This window comes from Malania oleifera, chromosome 10, assembly GCF_029873635.1.
Source record: "Malania oleifera isolate guangnan ecotype guangnan chromosome 10, ASM2987363v1, whole genome shotgun sequence".
In the NCBI taxonomy this organism is placed as follows: Eukaryota; Viridiplantae; Streptophyta; class Magnoliopsida; order Santalales; family Ximeniaceae; genus Malania; species Malania oleifera.
In genome coordinates this window covers 35,619,885-35,634,592 of record NC_080426.1, presented here as the reverse complement: position 1 = coordinate 35,634,592, position 14,708 = coordinate 35,619,885, and the positions used below count along the sequence as shown (strand labels likewise).

General features: G+C 37.3%; 1 protein-coding gene across 2 annotated transcripts in view; it reads left to right on the top strand.

Moving 5' to 3' along the window:
• Positions 1 to 230: 230 nt before the first annotated feature.
• LOC131166396 (uncharacterized) overlaps positions 231 to 14,708 on the top strand; it is a 51,515-nt gene continuing 37,037 nt past the window's right edge. The window contains exons 1-3 of one of the 2 annotated variants that reach the window (XM_058124912.1): positions 231 to 588; positions 2,247 to 2,308; positions 3,924 to 4,056. In XM_058124912.1, coding sequence (XP_057980895.1) covers positions 2,258 to 2,308; positions 3,924 to 4,056 — 184 coding nt within the window. In that variant the 5' untranslated portion in view covers positions 231 to 588; positions 2,247 to 2,257. The remainder of the gene's footprint in view (positions 589 to 2,246; positions 2,309 to 3,923; positions 4,057 to 14,708) is intronic. The other variant, XM_058124911.1, reaches the window with a different exon arrangement.

The following is a 14,708-nucleotide window of genomic DNA, read 5'->3' as shown; positions in this document are numbered from 1 at the left end:
ATCAGGATTTGAGTTTTAAGAATTATAACTTTTTATTTAAAATTATATATTGATATTTAAATGAAAAAAGATAGAGGCAATCAACATTGAAGGGCTTGGATATCCATTGATTTTAAGAAAAAAGTTATAAATATATATAAATATATATTTGATATATATATATATATATATATGTATTTGTGAAACAAGGAAAAATTTTAAATCAAGCTTTAAACTACAAAATGGTATATGTGCGAAGTGGCGGGTGTATTTGCTTCTTTCCACTTGTTAAGGAGCTTTGATTCTTTGAATGGTTTACGCGAGTCCCTTAAAACGACGCCGTCCGATTCACAACGCGGCAACCCTTCTCTTCCTGCGTCAATTTTCTTTTTCTTTGTTTGCGAAGCTCTTCCTGCGTCACCGGAGTCGCCCGTACTTGGCCGTTGGCCGTCCCCCTCTCTCTCTCTCTCTAAAACATGCGCACACATTCCCACACAGGCGCATTCAAAACCCTAATTTCTGTATCTTGAACGTTTCTGAAATCTCTGGCACTTGCTCGTCGGAATCGAATTGTGCATGCCGTTCATTCACACTTCGCAGTTTTTGCAGGTAATACCTTCAGCAATTTCTAATTTTACGTTTTCTGTGTGTCGCGAACTGGCTCCTTATTTATATTCTTATCCCTTATGCTAATTTCATGAGAATAATTAATACTCTATTCCGATCGTTTATTTCGTTTGTGAAAAACGGTGAGTGCAAATCTTTTTTTTTTGGTTTCAGTTATTAGGTGATGTTGGGATGTACTGAAGATGAAAATTGTTATGTTATTATCGTTCTCTTTGTAGGGTGTTGTTTCATTTCTTTAAACAGTATGAACTGAATATTTCAGAGCTTTTGGAATAAAACTATGGTTTGAAAATAAACTGACGCGCTGATTAATTAGTTAGCCTGTTTTAGAACAACGGGGTTTGGCAGATGGTCTGGAAACATGAGGCTGATCTCTTACTAGATTAATTTGGATACCGTTTAATTACAGCCAGCTATTTGAACAAATTAGTCTCATTTCCAATTACTTATGTGCCAAAGACGCCCAAAATTAATTATAGATCGTTAATATATCAAAGAACCAGTTGTATGGTGTACTTATGTTTTTATTTTCCCTTTTTTAATCTCAAAGTATACAAAGTTGTTTCTACAAATGACGCTTTAATAAGTTTTTGACATCAAACCATCAACTGGCAGAAATTTCTTCTGCACATTAAATGAAAGTCAACAAATCAACTCCATGTGATCTTTGTTGACTTCAATAGAAGTCAAAAGCGTTAGCTATAGTAAAGCTGGGGAATGATGGAATGGTATGGGTGTGTCACGAGTGGACTTATTTCATGTAATCGTTCTTTTTTCTTCTTAAGAGTGGATAGATGATTTAGTTCCTAGGATGAAAAATGAGGCTTTTTAAAGGTTTTCTATTAGGAGATGTTATGCTCTGGAGTAACGAAACTAGGGATGGGTTGGATGTGCAATTGGAGCAGTTGTCAGAATTTTTAGGAGCAGAACATGTCTTTGTAACCAACAAAGGCAAAATTATATAAGCTATGCAAGCACTTATTTGTAGATTCTACAGTAACAAGGAAAATGGCTAACTCAGTAGCAGTTTCTGCAGCTACCACTGTTGGAACTGATAAAGCAAATGATTTTCCCATCTGATCATCTGAAGAAACAGCTATCTGAACGAACAGGAGAGGGGTTCCAAGAGTTTAGGATCTAAGTTTTTATTTTCAGAGTTGGATCAAGATAAGAGTGTACATTTTGCAAATTTAATTATTATTTACACATAGCAATCCAGATGTCTCTGATTCCATAATTATCTTGCAAAAATAATAATTTTTAGATGCTCTTGTAGCTAATGGTTATATGTGCACTTGGCTTGAAATAACTATATTGTATGCTATTATTTGGTGGAAGAGAACATAATCATATAACTTCATGTATCAAAAGCTATGTTTTATTATGGTTCATTACATCTCTTTATAGTCCTAGTTCTTTCTTTTGGCATACTCTTGTTTGATCTAGTTCTAATGTGCCGTTTATAGTTATTAATATAATCAAGCCAGTAAATTGTACACGAATTTAGGTTAAATATATGAACATTCACATCTTTCATTCCATTTGACAGTTCCATTACAACCTATCTATCTTTTCCATCTTTTTAATGGTATTGAACATACTTGTTAAAAAATCATCATGTATTTGCTTGTGGCTGTTAGAAGTCAGTTTTATGATGGAAGCTGAAAACCCTAGAAGCGAAGAATCAACTGCATCATTGCTGGTAATTCTACATCCTTTAATCTTCTAAAAGTTTCTTTCTTTTAGGTTTTTTTCTAAAGCATTCTACTTTTATTGTGCTTATTTATATATTATTATTATTATTATTTAAATGATACATCAGAATGCTCATGCTTTCAATTAACGTCTTCTGCTTCACTGGTTCATGTAAAAAAGCTAGTGAACTTGCTTTTGAAAATTTCATTATGAGTTTCCATGTGCATTTCATTCTTACTGATCATCAGTAATTTGTGAATGAATCTTCATGTTTACACTTTACAGTAATCATATTAGTGGGCTTATGTGAACATAATGGAAGACGGTGGAGTTCAAGCACTCTTTGAATGCTTCCCATTAGATATAGTAGTTTTTTGGTGATAATTGCTCAAAACCATTGCTACTTGAAGAAAGGAAGAAAACATGAAAATAAATCTTCTGCGTCTAGCATGGTCGTAAATTTCTACAATGTTGTGAACATTTCATCAAAATTTTCGCCTTCCACCAGCTTTGAAATTGAAATGACAATCAATTTTCTGTCTTACAAAATTTCCATTGAAAATTTTCACAAATGCTTCAAAAGTTACAATCTTGAAATTTCAGAATTTTATTTTGAAAATTTGACAGACAAAATATCTGTGAAATTAAATTTGAGTTATATATATATAAAAGCTAATGATTGTTGCAAGAAGGATATGATTGATAAGTTTTTAAACTTTCGAAATTTTATGCAAAATTGAACTTAGATTTAGATATACCTTTTTCTTCAACCTTTAATGTCTAAATTAACTATATTTGCATAATAATAACTAATATTTAATTGATTTATAAAGTTCATTAATATTAAATATGATTATTGTATTACAAATTGTTTGAATTGAATATATGTAATATGATTATTGTACTGCAAATTGTTCCCTATACTACACATGCCTTTCTTTGATGCATTTTATTTACAATATTTAGTTGTAAATATTGAACCATTATGTCTATTAATACTTTTTCGAATTTCATTAAAAAAAAATCTATAATTTACTACCAATTTTCATCAATTTTAAAATCAAAATCTGTATTGACATCTGAAATTCCATATTTTTCAATCCTTGAAATTTTTGTTGAAATTAAAAGTTAAAACCTTGGATCTGAGGAGAGTAGCAGTGTGGTATTAGAGATTTTTTTTCATGTTATATAGAAAAACTGAGAGGTTCCTCACTGTTGGCGAGCAAATATCAAGTGAAAATAAGATGAGGTTTGGCTACATTGAAGAAGCAATGGATACACACACACACACACACACACACACACACACACTTGTAGGAGAAGAACTATTATATTCGGAAATGTTTATCTAAAACAATATAATATTCAGAAATATGATTTATCACAGTTATATTGTAACATTCTGAAAATAATCCTTTTACAGTTAGTCACACTGTTTGTCCCTGTGAATTAGCTTATGAATTTTGCCCTAGTGCTTCTTTCATGTTATTTTCAGTTGTGTGTGAGACAGAGGATTGGGGGAAACATAGCGAGGGAGATCTTCATTTCTGTCAATTCTTGCTGAGCATTTGATTTCATAGTACTTAATACCATCAAATCCTTCAATGGATGTCTTGTTACAGGCACACAATGACAGTTCAAGAAATGATGGGCTCATCCCGCAGATTTTTACCTCGGTTCCAGCTCTGAATGAAGCTGCTTCTTATCTTGCAGAAACCACTTCATATATTACCCGTTGTTTCTCTGAATTTCCTGGTGAGTTTCCTTATACATTTAAAGTAGAAGCCTTTTATGGGAAGAAATTGTATCCTTATCATTGTATTTGTTGAATATATCTTGTCACCACTTTACATAAGTTTAAGCTGTTAGGTTGTGGGTCAACAATGTATATCAAGCATTCACTCGCTTGCATGTGCATTCCAATGGCATGTGGAGAGATAAACAAATGAGAAATCAAACTTATTACGGGGGACACAATAATTTTTAAACACCACATTATAAACACGGGCGACAAGACTAGAACCCAAGACCTCCTAGTAACCAGCTCTGATACCATGTCAAATTACCACTTTAACTAAAAGCTTAAGCTGTTAGATTGTGGGCCAACAATGTATATCAAGCTTTCACATATCTATTTCTGCAGCATAATGCCTAGAGAAATTTGAATCTTCTGTATAGTTACAGTACTTACAGAGATAACTCTTCTAGAGTGAGAAAGAATTTCCTGAGAAAATTATTTTCTTCAATTTTAATAAGCTTTTTAGTTGAAATAATCTTTTTCTATGCTCTTTTTGTGCAAACAGTAAAGTGGCAACATAAATATTTTTCATCAAATAGTAAAGTGGCAACATAAAGCAATTTGAAATAAAAAACATGTCCTCTCTAAACTGGACAAAGGAATCAGGTTGTCACCAAAAGAAACACTTCACGAAAAAATGTAACATAGGGATGAGAGAAACATTTACTTTTTAATTTCTCTGAGGAAGAATCAACACCATCAAATGCTTGTCTGTCTCCAGAATCCAGATTAGCCAGAAAATAGGTGAGGGAACTGCATCCCAAAGTATCTTGTCTCTCTTGCTGCATAGAGTCTCACCATGCATCATCTCCTGTATGACCTTCTCGGCCACCACCTATTTGATGCTCAAAGTTACATGGATCAAACTCCAAAAGCCTTCTCCTGCTTATTATTTAAAAGCAGTTGGCAAACTGCCTATTATGTCTCCTTGCCAAAACATGATCTATTTACAGTAAACAGGCATTTGTTTTAATCAAATTATCAACTGTTAAAATTATACCCCAAGTTGCCTCCTAAGAGAAAAGGCAAATTTTGAGGGCACCCTGCTTTTCCATGTTTCTTTCAAAGGAAAGTTATCATTGCCAGCCTGCCCTCTCTCCAAGAGAAGCTTGGAATATTAAGAATTGGCTGTGACACTCTTCAACTTTGAAAGAGTACTTTCAAATCTTATCATCCCTCTTCCCCTCACCCTACTGCCTTGAACTAGGCTCGAAAGACTAAAGAGACTTTCTCCATATCATTAAGATTCCTTCAAGTCTGAAGTCCTGCCTGCATGCATCCCTTTCCAAATACAACAGACTATTCTGTCACTTGTGCTTGATGCCAGTCTGAACATCCCTGGGAATTGGTCCTTCAAAGCTGTTCCATCACCAAACACATCCTGCTGGAAGTACATATAACCACCCTTTCCCAGTTCAAATTAAGTCTTGAAAACAAATCCCTTCACCCTCTTCTAATATCCTCCCAAAGTTCAACTCCATGCGGTTTCCAGCTCTTGTTTACCATCCAACCAATATAGGTCTCACCCTACTTAAGGTTCACTGCTGTTCTCCAAAGATTTTCTTTCTCCTACATATACTTCCACAGCAGCATAGCCTTCATCATGGTTTGAATATGCAATAAACGCAACTCCATTTCTTATAAGGGAGCTTAACCAATCTCCATCTTATCAGATTGTAATTAGGGTCTTCCTCACTTTCTCCCCATAGGAATCCTTTTTGTATATTTTTTCCGCCTTTTTGGCCCTTGAAGCTCGACAGGAAAGATCAATAAGTAGTAAATAGGTACGTTAGACACTTTGCTTTCCAACAGAGTTAACCTTCCTTCTTTTGACAAAAGAAATCCTCTCTAGCCTGCTGATCTCCTTTCAAAGCTCTCAACAACTAGAACTCACATCATCTTTTCCTCAAGCCTGGTTCCTAAAGGATGGCCCAGGTACTGGCATACCAAAGGGGAAGGGATACCAGAGCCCAATATGCCTGCTAGACACTGCTCATCATTTTCATTCCCAGCTAGCACAATGATGCTCTTTCTCAAATTCATTTTCAACTTTGAGACTGCTGGATTTCCATTCACTAGAACTGAAAACTCAGTGTAGTACTGCATCTTTTTAAATCCACGGTCCTCATCTCTTACCAAATTCCACATAAAGAAGGTATTCCCAATTCACATGATCCAAGGCTTTCTCAATATTCAGTTTACAAAACACTGCCTGATTTTGTTTCTTCAATCTAGCATCCACAACTTCATTAGCCTATAGAGCAGCATCTAAATGTTCCTCTTGTTCACAATTTATGCTGATATCTGCAAACTACTTCATCAATCACTTCATCCTATTTGCCAATGCTCAGGTGACAATATATGCACTCCCGCTAGGCTGACAGGCCTATAGCTCCCCTCTTTTTGGAAACCGGACTTAGGTCAAACTCGCAAGTGGTGTGGAATTCTCAAAAATTCTCCATCACACCAGCTTTAGTGTCCCCAATGATGTTGGGAAAAAGCAAGTAATCCTGTCAAGCCCCGGAGCTTATTTTCATATAACTCCTTTGGAGCTGTTACCACTGCCACCACCTCTCCGTCCTCCTCAAATGGAATCTCTAATGCAGCTGCTTCCTCAGTTTCAAGCGTAGCAACCTCCAAGTCATCCATTTTGGGTATGTCAATAGGGGGTTCTTTGAATAGCTGCTCATAGTAGTCACTTATCCTCTCCCTTATCTTCCCTTTAATGGAAGATGTACTTCCATAAATCTCCACTAAATCAATAGAGTTGTATCTTATGTGACTGTAAGCTACTAAATGGAAGAACTTTGTATTTTTATCCGCCTCTTTGAGCGATAAAGCTCTTGGTTTTCATCTCTAGAAGATTTCTTCCATTTCATTGGTTCTATCTATTTCCCTTTTTTAAAGTTACTCTCTATTTTTTTTCTTTTTTTCCTTTTTTATTGGGCCCCTTTACGACTTCTTCCGCATTTAGCTCGCTGATACCATCCAATCAATTACTTATTTTCTGATGATAACATTCCCAAAAGTCTCCACTTTCCACGATTTTAGTGTTCCCTTGAGGAGACTTTGTTGCTAGTATAAAAGTGGCTTTACTCTCCTTATCAATTGGCCCCACCACTCTTTAACCAAGCTCCCAAAATTCTATACCTGGAGCCACATAACCTCAAGTGGTGTTGATAGCTTCTATAAATTTCTTGTATACTTTGTATCCAAAAGGAGGTAATAAGGCCTAGAAAAAGTAGGTCTTTCCCTAAATGTTTGACTAGGTGAAACACTCCCCAACCTATCCTTAAGTGGAAGATCTGTTAAGGCCTATCGTCACGAGCTAAGCTTGTTCAGGGCATTATGCTTGTTGTCACCGCTTGTGTTGTGTATATGGTATGGGTAACCATCATGTAAATAGTAGTATAGGTTTTATCCATTTAGTGTGAGAATGCCTTAGTGTAAATGGGATTATGACTCGTCGGTTTGATGTTTCCTAGTGTTAGATCTAGAATAGCATAGAAAACTCTTTAGGAGAGGGTGAGTGTTCATCAGTCATTGTAAAACTTACTAGCATTGTAAACGTGTTTAGCCTACTTGCGTCCCTTGCTACAACACGTTGCATACTGAGGTGCTAGTAATGAATTGCGGTGCTTTAATGTTTACTATGCGACTCTTGTCTACTTAATTACTTGTTTACTGCTTTTGTTTAACTTTGTATTTGATGGTTAAAAATTTGTTCATATGGTGAAATTGTAGTATGCTTTTGGCTGACTACTTAAGAAAGTGTTCTATAACTAGTGAGACAGCCCTTCACAAGGTTTAAACTGTTCGGCGTGTGACAGTTTGTATCAGAGCCTAGCTAATTGCTTTGTGAATTCAACTGCCTTTGTATTGTTGGATTGTGTGAAGCATTGGTAAGAGACCATGCCAACCAGTATGAAGAGAATTAAGGCTAGAGGCAAAGGATGAGACTATGGCCATGGAGATGACCAAACTTGTTAAACGTGTTGACGTACTAGAGGGATCACAGAAACATCAACAGGGTTCCATTGTGGAAATGTCAGAGGACTTTCTTGCTATGGTAGAAGTTTTACATATTCAGATGGCAGATCTGATTGCCAGGATGAACCTGGTGGTTCATGCTGTTTGGAATTCCAATTCTATATTGGTCGAGCATAAAAAAACATGGGTTCCAGAACCTTGAGCATATGGGGATGTCGTAATGCGATGGAGTTTGATAACTTTTTATTTGACACGAAACAATATTTTTGTGTGACGAGGACCGACTTGGAGGAGGCAAGTATCCATGGCAACAATGTACTTGAATGGTGATGCTAAGTTGTGGTGGCTTACCAAGTACGATGAGATACAGAATCGACTGTGTGCAATTGATAATTGGGTAGACTTGAAAAGGGAGCTCAAGATCCAATTCTTTCATGAAAATATTGAGTACAGTGCTCGATGCAAATTGCGAGACCTTAAACATATTGGTACTATCAAGGAATATGTGAAACAATTCTCTACTTTGATGTTGGATATTTGGGACATGTTAGAGAAAGACAAGCTTTTCTATTTTTTGAGGGGTTGAAATCGTGGGGAACTTCATTGAGAAAGAGTTCAAGACTTGCCTATTGCATAGTTTGCCGTAAAGTGCTTGATTGACTATGCTAGAGAGAATTCCACAATGCCCAAAGAGAGTGGCATGTTGGGTGGAAGCAACGAAAAATATTTCAAGAGGGGCAAACCCAAAAGTGGGGGGAACTGACACCAAAGCATCGATTTCAAAGGAAGTTTCATCCTTTGGTTCTTTTAATACAACCGCTGGTAAGGGTAAGCTAGCATGCTTTTCATGTCGAGGCCCTCATAGAGTTGCTGATTGCCCTCACAAGTTGTTGCTCAATGCCTTGTAAGCTTCCATTGCAGAGGGGGCATCAGGAGATGCTAAAGGCGAGGAGGAAAACTTTGAGGATGGGTGCAATACTCAATGTGTTGGAGAGGTAGGCAAAAAAAAACCAAAAGTTACCCCAAGCAACGAAGTTAATGTTTGTGGATTTGCAGAACAATAGGAGGAGCACTTATGCTATGGTGGATGCTAAGGCTACTCATAACTTTGTCTCATAGGTGAAAGTGCAGAGACTCAATTGGAACTTGGTGGACTTAGTATGCATGAGGGCGGTTAACTCCACAACTTAGCCTACTTTGGGAGTAGCCAAGCAAGTGACTATGAAACTTGGATGGTAGATAGGACATGCGAATTTCACAGCGATGTTGATGGATGATTTCCTTGTGATACTTGGGAATAAAATTCTTAAGGGAGACTGAGCTGATACTGATGCTGTTTGTTGGTTCCTTTTGTCTGATGGGAGACCACCCTTGCATGGTGCAAGTTGTTGCGAAGAAAGTGGACGACAAGAAGTTCCTCTCAGTCTGCAACTCAAGAAGGGATTGAGGAGGAGTGAACAAACATATCTTGCCACGTTGGTGGTGAATGATGAAGTAGGCCAAGGTCAGGTGCCTACTTGCATCCAAGATGTGTTGGATGAGTACCAAGCTATGACGCAATAAAGCTACCGCATAAGCTGCCTCCACAGTGGAGTGTAGAGCATGAGACTGAGTTATTACCCAGGGTGAAGCCTTCTACTAAAGGGTCATATTGGATGGTGCCTCTAGAATCAGCAAAGTTAAGGAAGCAACTTGATGAGTTATTGGAAGCGAGTTATGTGCATCCTTCTAAAGCATTGTTTGGAGCGTCAGTGTTGTTTTAGAGGAAACATGATGGGAGCATGCAGATGTGTGTGGACTACCACATGCTCAACAAAGTGATGTGCGCAACAAATATCCCCTTTCCACTGATTGCTGATGTGCTTGAATGTGAGTTCCCCCCTGGTATCTCCTCTCTCCTCCCTTCCCTTTCGTTCCTCTCTTCTATTTCTTCTAAATTCTCTGATGGTTGAAGAAACTTGATGCTGCCCCTGTATCATTTGGTATCAAAGCCCAACCACGATCTCTTTCTTCCATTTCAATTCCTCCATCTTTTTCCTTTCAATCTTCTTCTACTTCCTTTTCTTCTCTTCTTCCTCCTTCCACTGTTCTGCAACTTCTATCTCTCTCTGCTGCTGCTTCTTCTTCTCTTCTTGTTGGTTTTCTGCTCTGCCTCTGTTCTGTTCTCTCATTCTCTGTTTTGTATCTAACCCTCCCTTCTCTGTTCTGTCTTTCTTTCTTCTTCTTCTTCTATACAATATTCGTTCGTCTTTCCTCTCTCTATTTCCCTTCCATCATCCTCTCTTTGATTCTTCTCTATTCTGAAATTTCAGTTTAAAATAAAAATAAAAATTGAAAAGCAATTCTGCAGTTTCTGAACTTTTCATAAAATTCCAGTCGTTTTCCCATTTTTCGAAACCATGATTTCCAACCAGATTTTGCAACACCACGCACGCCACCAAAAACAGAACCCCCACGAAACCCTTCCCTCAAAATTTCATCACCATCCAGCCATCGGAGGAACCCCCATGCGCTGGCCAAACATACTCCAGCCGTCAGCCTTCAAGAATCCCTAGTGTCTTGTGTTTTTCTCATCACACCACCACCACCACCACCACTACTGTGCTCCCCGCCCACTGATCTGCAGTCGCCTCAAATTCCATCGCCGGAATATGGCCGGGGACTCACATGCCCCACGTACCGGCGAACAAGGTCTTAAATTTCGATTTCGAATCAAATTTCGAAGCTCCAAAAGTACGGAAATTTCAACAGAAATTTTGATTTCGATGTCAATTTTGATTTTGTTTTGAAAAAATAATAGAAATTAGTAGTAAAGCATGGAATTCTTTGTGAAACTTTAGAAATAGTTAACATACATAATAATATAAGTTTTAGGACTAATATATCACAAATTAAATACATCTGTGTTTTGTATGAGGTGGAAAAGTTGTAAAATAGTATGTGTATCAAACATATTTGTAAGATAATGTACATTAAAAATATTTAGCTAATACAAATGAAATTCATAAATCATTTAAATATCATTTATTATACTAATAATGATAATTTAGACATGAATGGTTAAATAAAATGTTACTATAAGTTTATTTTTCATATAATTTCAAAAGCACTTGTAATAATATTTCATTTTGATCAAATAAATTAATATAGAAATTTCACTTCACTCCTAAATTTCTCATTTGAATTCTGACGAAATTTCATCGTATAGTTAAAATTTCGACAAGTTTCGCTAAAATTTCAAGATTTTGATAAATTTCGGATGATTCGTTGAGATTTCGACGGAAATTATGCAAGACGGAAATTGAATGCCATTTCGATTTTGAGGATGACCGAAATTGGAAATTTCGACAATTTCGTGGAAATTTAAGACCATGCCGACAAAGTGCTTGAGAAAGTCTCCCAGAGTCTTCTGCAATTTCCTGTCTCATGAGAAATTGCCTGCAGCCACAATGTTTTGAATTTCTCCACAATAATTTGATTTGCAGTTTGATATTTTGATCCCGGATAAATTATATTGTAAGCGCAATAATTTGGCATGAAACCCTAGAAATTGTCACTGCCAGCATCAAAAACCAGGTTTTGTTGCTGTAATTTGTGAGTTTTCTATGTGAATTTGTTTCATTTCAGCAGGACAATCAATGTCAAGGTGAATTAAAGGTTGTTTTGAGAAAGTGGGAGTAAGGCTTGTGGGACATTGTGTTAAAGGGTTGTGATATATAGCTGCAGCATGTATATGCATAAATTCAGCAACATGGTGACTAATTATAGGAAAAAGGAATGTCATTGGCCAAACTTTGGGCGCAATTTCAAGCTTTCTACACCTTTCTCAAATGCGGAGAAAAGGTTTGCAAAATCATCATTGATGGAAGATGTCCAATTAATGTGGTTTCCATAAATGGAGTCACTTGAATGCAGCTTCATCCAGAACCTCACCCAGAGCCCTACGTGGTATCTTGGGTTGATAAACCTACTATACATGTTTGCGAGAGATGTTTGGTTCCTATCGAAATGGGTGAATATTTGGCTAATGTTTCGTGTGATATCATACCAATGAAGATTGGCCATGTACTCCGTGGTTAGATGATTTGGGTGCAACTCAAGGACATGGGAACATATATGTCTTCCACTACAGTGGGAAGAAAATCATTTTGAAGAGGTTTATGTGTAATTTCATGTGAAGAGCTTTCTTATAAATTGCATGTGAAAGCCATGTTGCAGGTGGTTATTGATGAATGTGAATTGGAATTGAATGTGAACCCCCCCCCCCTCCGGTATTCCCTCTTTCCTCCCTTCCCTTTTCTTTCTTCTATTTTTTCTAATTTCTCCCATGGTTGAGGAACCTTGATGCTGCCTCTGCATCACGTGGTGTGGAGCTTATGAATTCTTGGTGATGCATTTTGAATTGACGAATGTACCAGCAACATTCTGCACACTCATGAATCAAGTGTTTCATAAGTATTGTTAGATTACCAATTTACCTAAAAGCTTAAGTTGTTAGGCTACAGGGCAACAATGTATATCAGGCCTTAACACTCCTCTGCACGTGCAGCTTGGCAGCATGTGAGGATATGAATCATGATAAATAACACCCATTACAAAGGATACATTGATTTTTTTAAAAACAACACAAATAAACACAGGCAACAAGACTAGAACCAAGACCTTCTGTGAACCAGCTTTGATGCCACATTAGATTATCACTTTACCTAAAAGCTTAAGCTTTTAGGTTGTGAGTCAACAATGTATATCAGGCCTTAACAAGTACCTTGGCAAGTTTGTTGTGGTATTCTTGGATGACATTGTTGTCTACAATTCCACTCTAAAGAAATATTAAGTGCATCTATGAAAGGTGTTCTACAGGCCATAGGAGAACAAACTTTACAGGAAGAGAGAAAAGTGCTCTTTTTCTCAAAGGAGTATCAAATTCCTTGGTTATGTGATTGAACAAGATTGTATCTAGATGGATATTGAGAAGTTGAGAGTTGTTCAAGATTGGAATATTCTTGCAAATCTTTTTATGGTTTTTTCATTAGGTCTAATTCATCTTTTCCTCTCTATAGATCCATTTGGAAGGCCAAAGTCTCCTTTAAAATCAAGGCTTTTATCTGGTTGGTTGTACTCGATAGAATTGTTACCAATAACTCGCTGCAGGTTAGGAGACCTTTGAAGACTCTATCTCTAGACGTCTGTGTTCTTTGTTTTAACTGTTCAGAATCTGCATCACATTTGTTTATTCATTGTGATTATGCTTGGAGGGTATGGAATAAGCTATTTGGTATTTTAGGCGAATGTTAAGCGAGTTCAGAGGCTGTGGAGGACTTTTTGGCAGCTAATTTTGTAGGTTTTGGCAGGAAAAAGGAAAGGCAAGCGCCCTGAAAATGTGCTTTCTTTGCAGTTTTTTGGGGGTTGTTGATGGAGCATAATGTGCGTATTTTTCTGGTTTGGGAAAAGATACATTATTTGGCTTCTCTTTGGGCTCAGTAGGGGAATTTTAAGGGGGTGAGCTTTTCTGATATCTAGTGTGACTGGCATTATGTGTTGGATTGTTAGTTTGTGCTGTTTTTTTTTTTTTTGTTTTTTTTTGTTTTCCGGTTTTTTTTCTTTGTTTTTTATTTAGATTTTCCAGACTCTATTAAGGAGATGTATTTTTCTCCTGAGTCCTGGCTGTATATTCTTAATCTATTGATGAAATTCTTATTTTACCATCCCAAAAAAATTACTTTGTTTGAATCCTTTGAGACTCCTTTGACCTGAAGAAGCCATTTATCAACTGATATCTTCACTATCACCAGTCTCATCTTGTAATGAAGAATTTCCTTCCCCTTTAAGACCAGCTCCTTCTAAGAACTGGTCCCTAACTTTGTGCATATCCAGCGCTTTGTTATGTCAGCTGAAAGGAATGGAAAAGGAAATGAGTATGAGTGTTTGCTCCTTTTCTTCAATTCCCTCCCAGACCTCTTAGAAGATAGCCCCAGAGTCTGGCAAGTGGAGCCTACTAACCTGCAGCCCAGCATCATTGTCCGGTTCTGCTGGCTTCTGTGAGAAAGAAGGGCCTGGTACATCAGCCCAATCCTCATTTGCAGCTTTGATTGTTTCTTTTTATTGAGTCTAAATTCCTCTCAGAAAATGTCTCCTGCTTGGCCTAACTTGCAGGATATCAAATTCAAATTTTCTTTTGATTTTTGAAATGGGGTTCCAGATGTCCTCCACATGTTTGCCACCCATTATGCTTCATTGCTTCCTCATACCTCACCCCTGCCATGATCCCTCCCCTTGCAATGACCACATGTGCCCCCTTGGTAATTGTAGTTGCTGACTCTGTCCATGATGTGATAGAATAACACCAGCCTCTCCATTTCACCTACCTCTGCTGTGGTGGTTCACGGTTCTGCCATCAAGCTTGATGTTCATCCGAGCACATCTAAACTCCACCCTGTGCTGGTCACAAGGCTCCCACATAAATAACCACCCTAAATGTTCTTTCCTCCAACTGATGGACAGAAAATTCCAATAGGCAAATCCAGATCTCCTTTAATCTGATCCTTTCTCTGTATGTACCAGCCTTTGGATGCCACCAACCCAGTAATCTCTGTTTCCTCTGAAACAACTTCTTGGCATC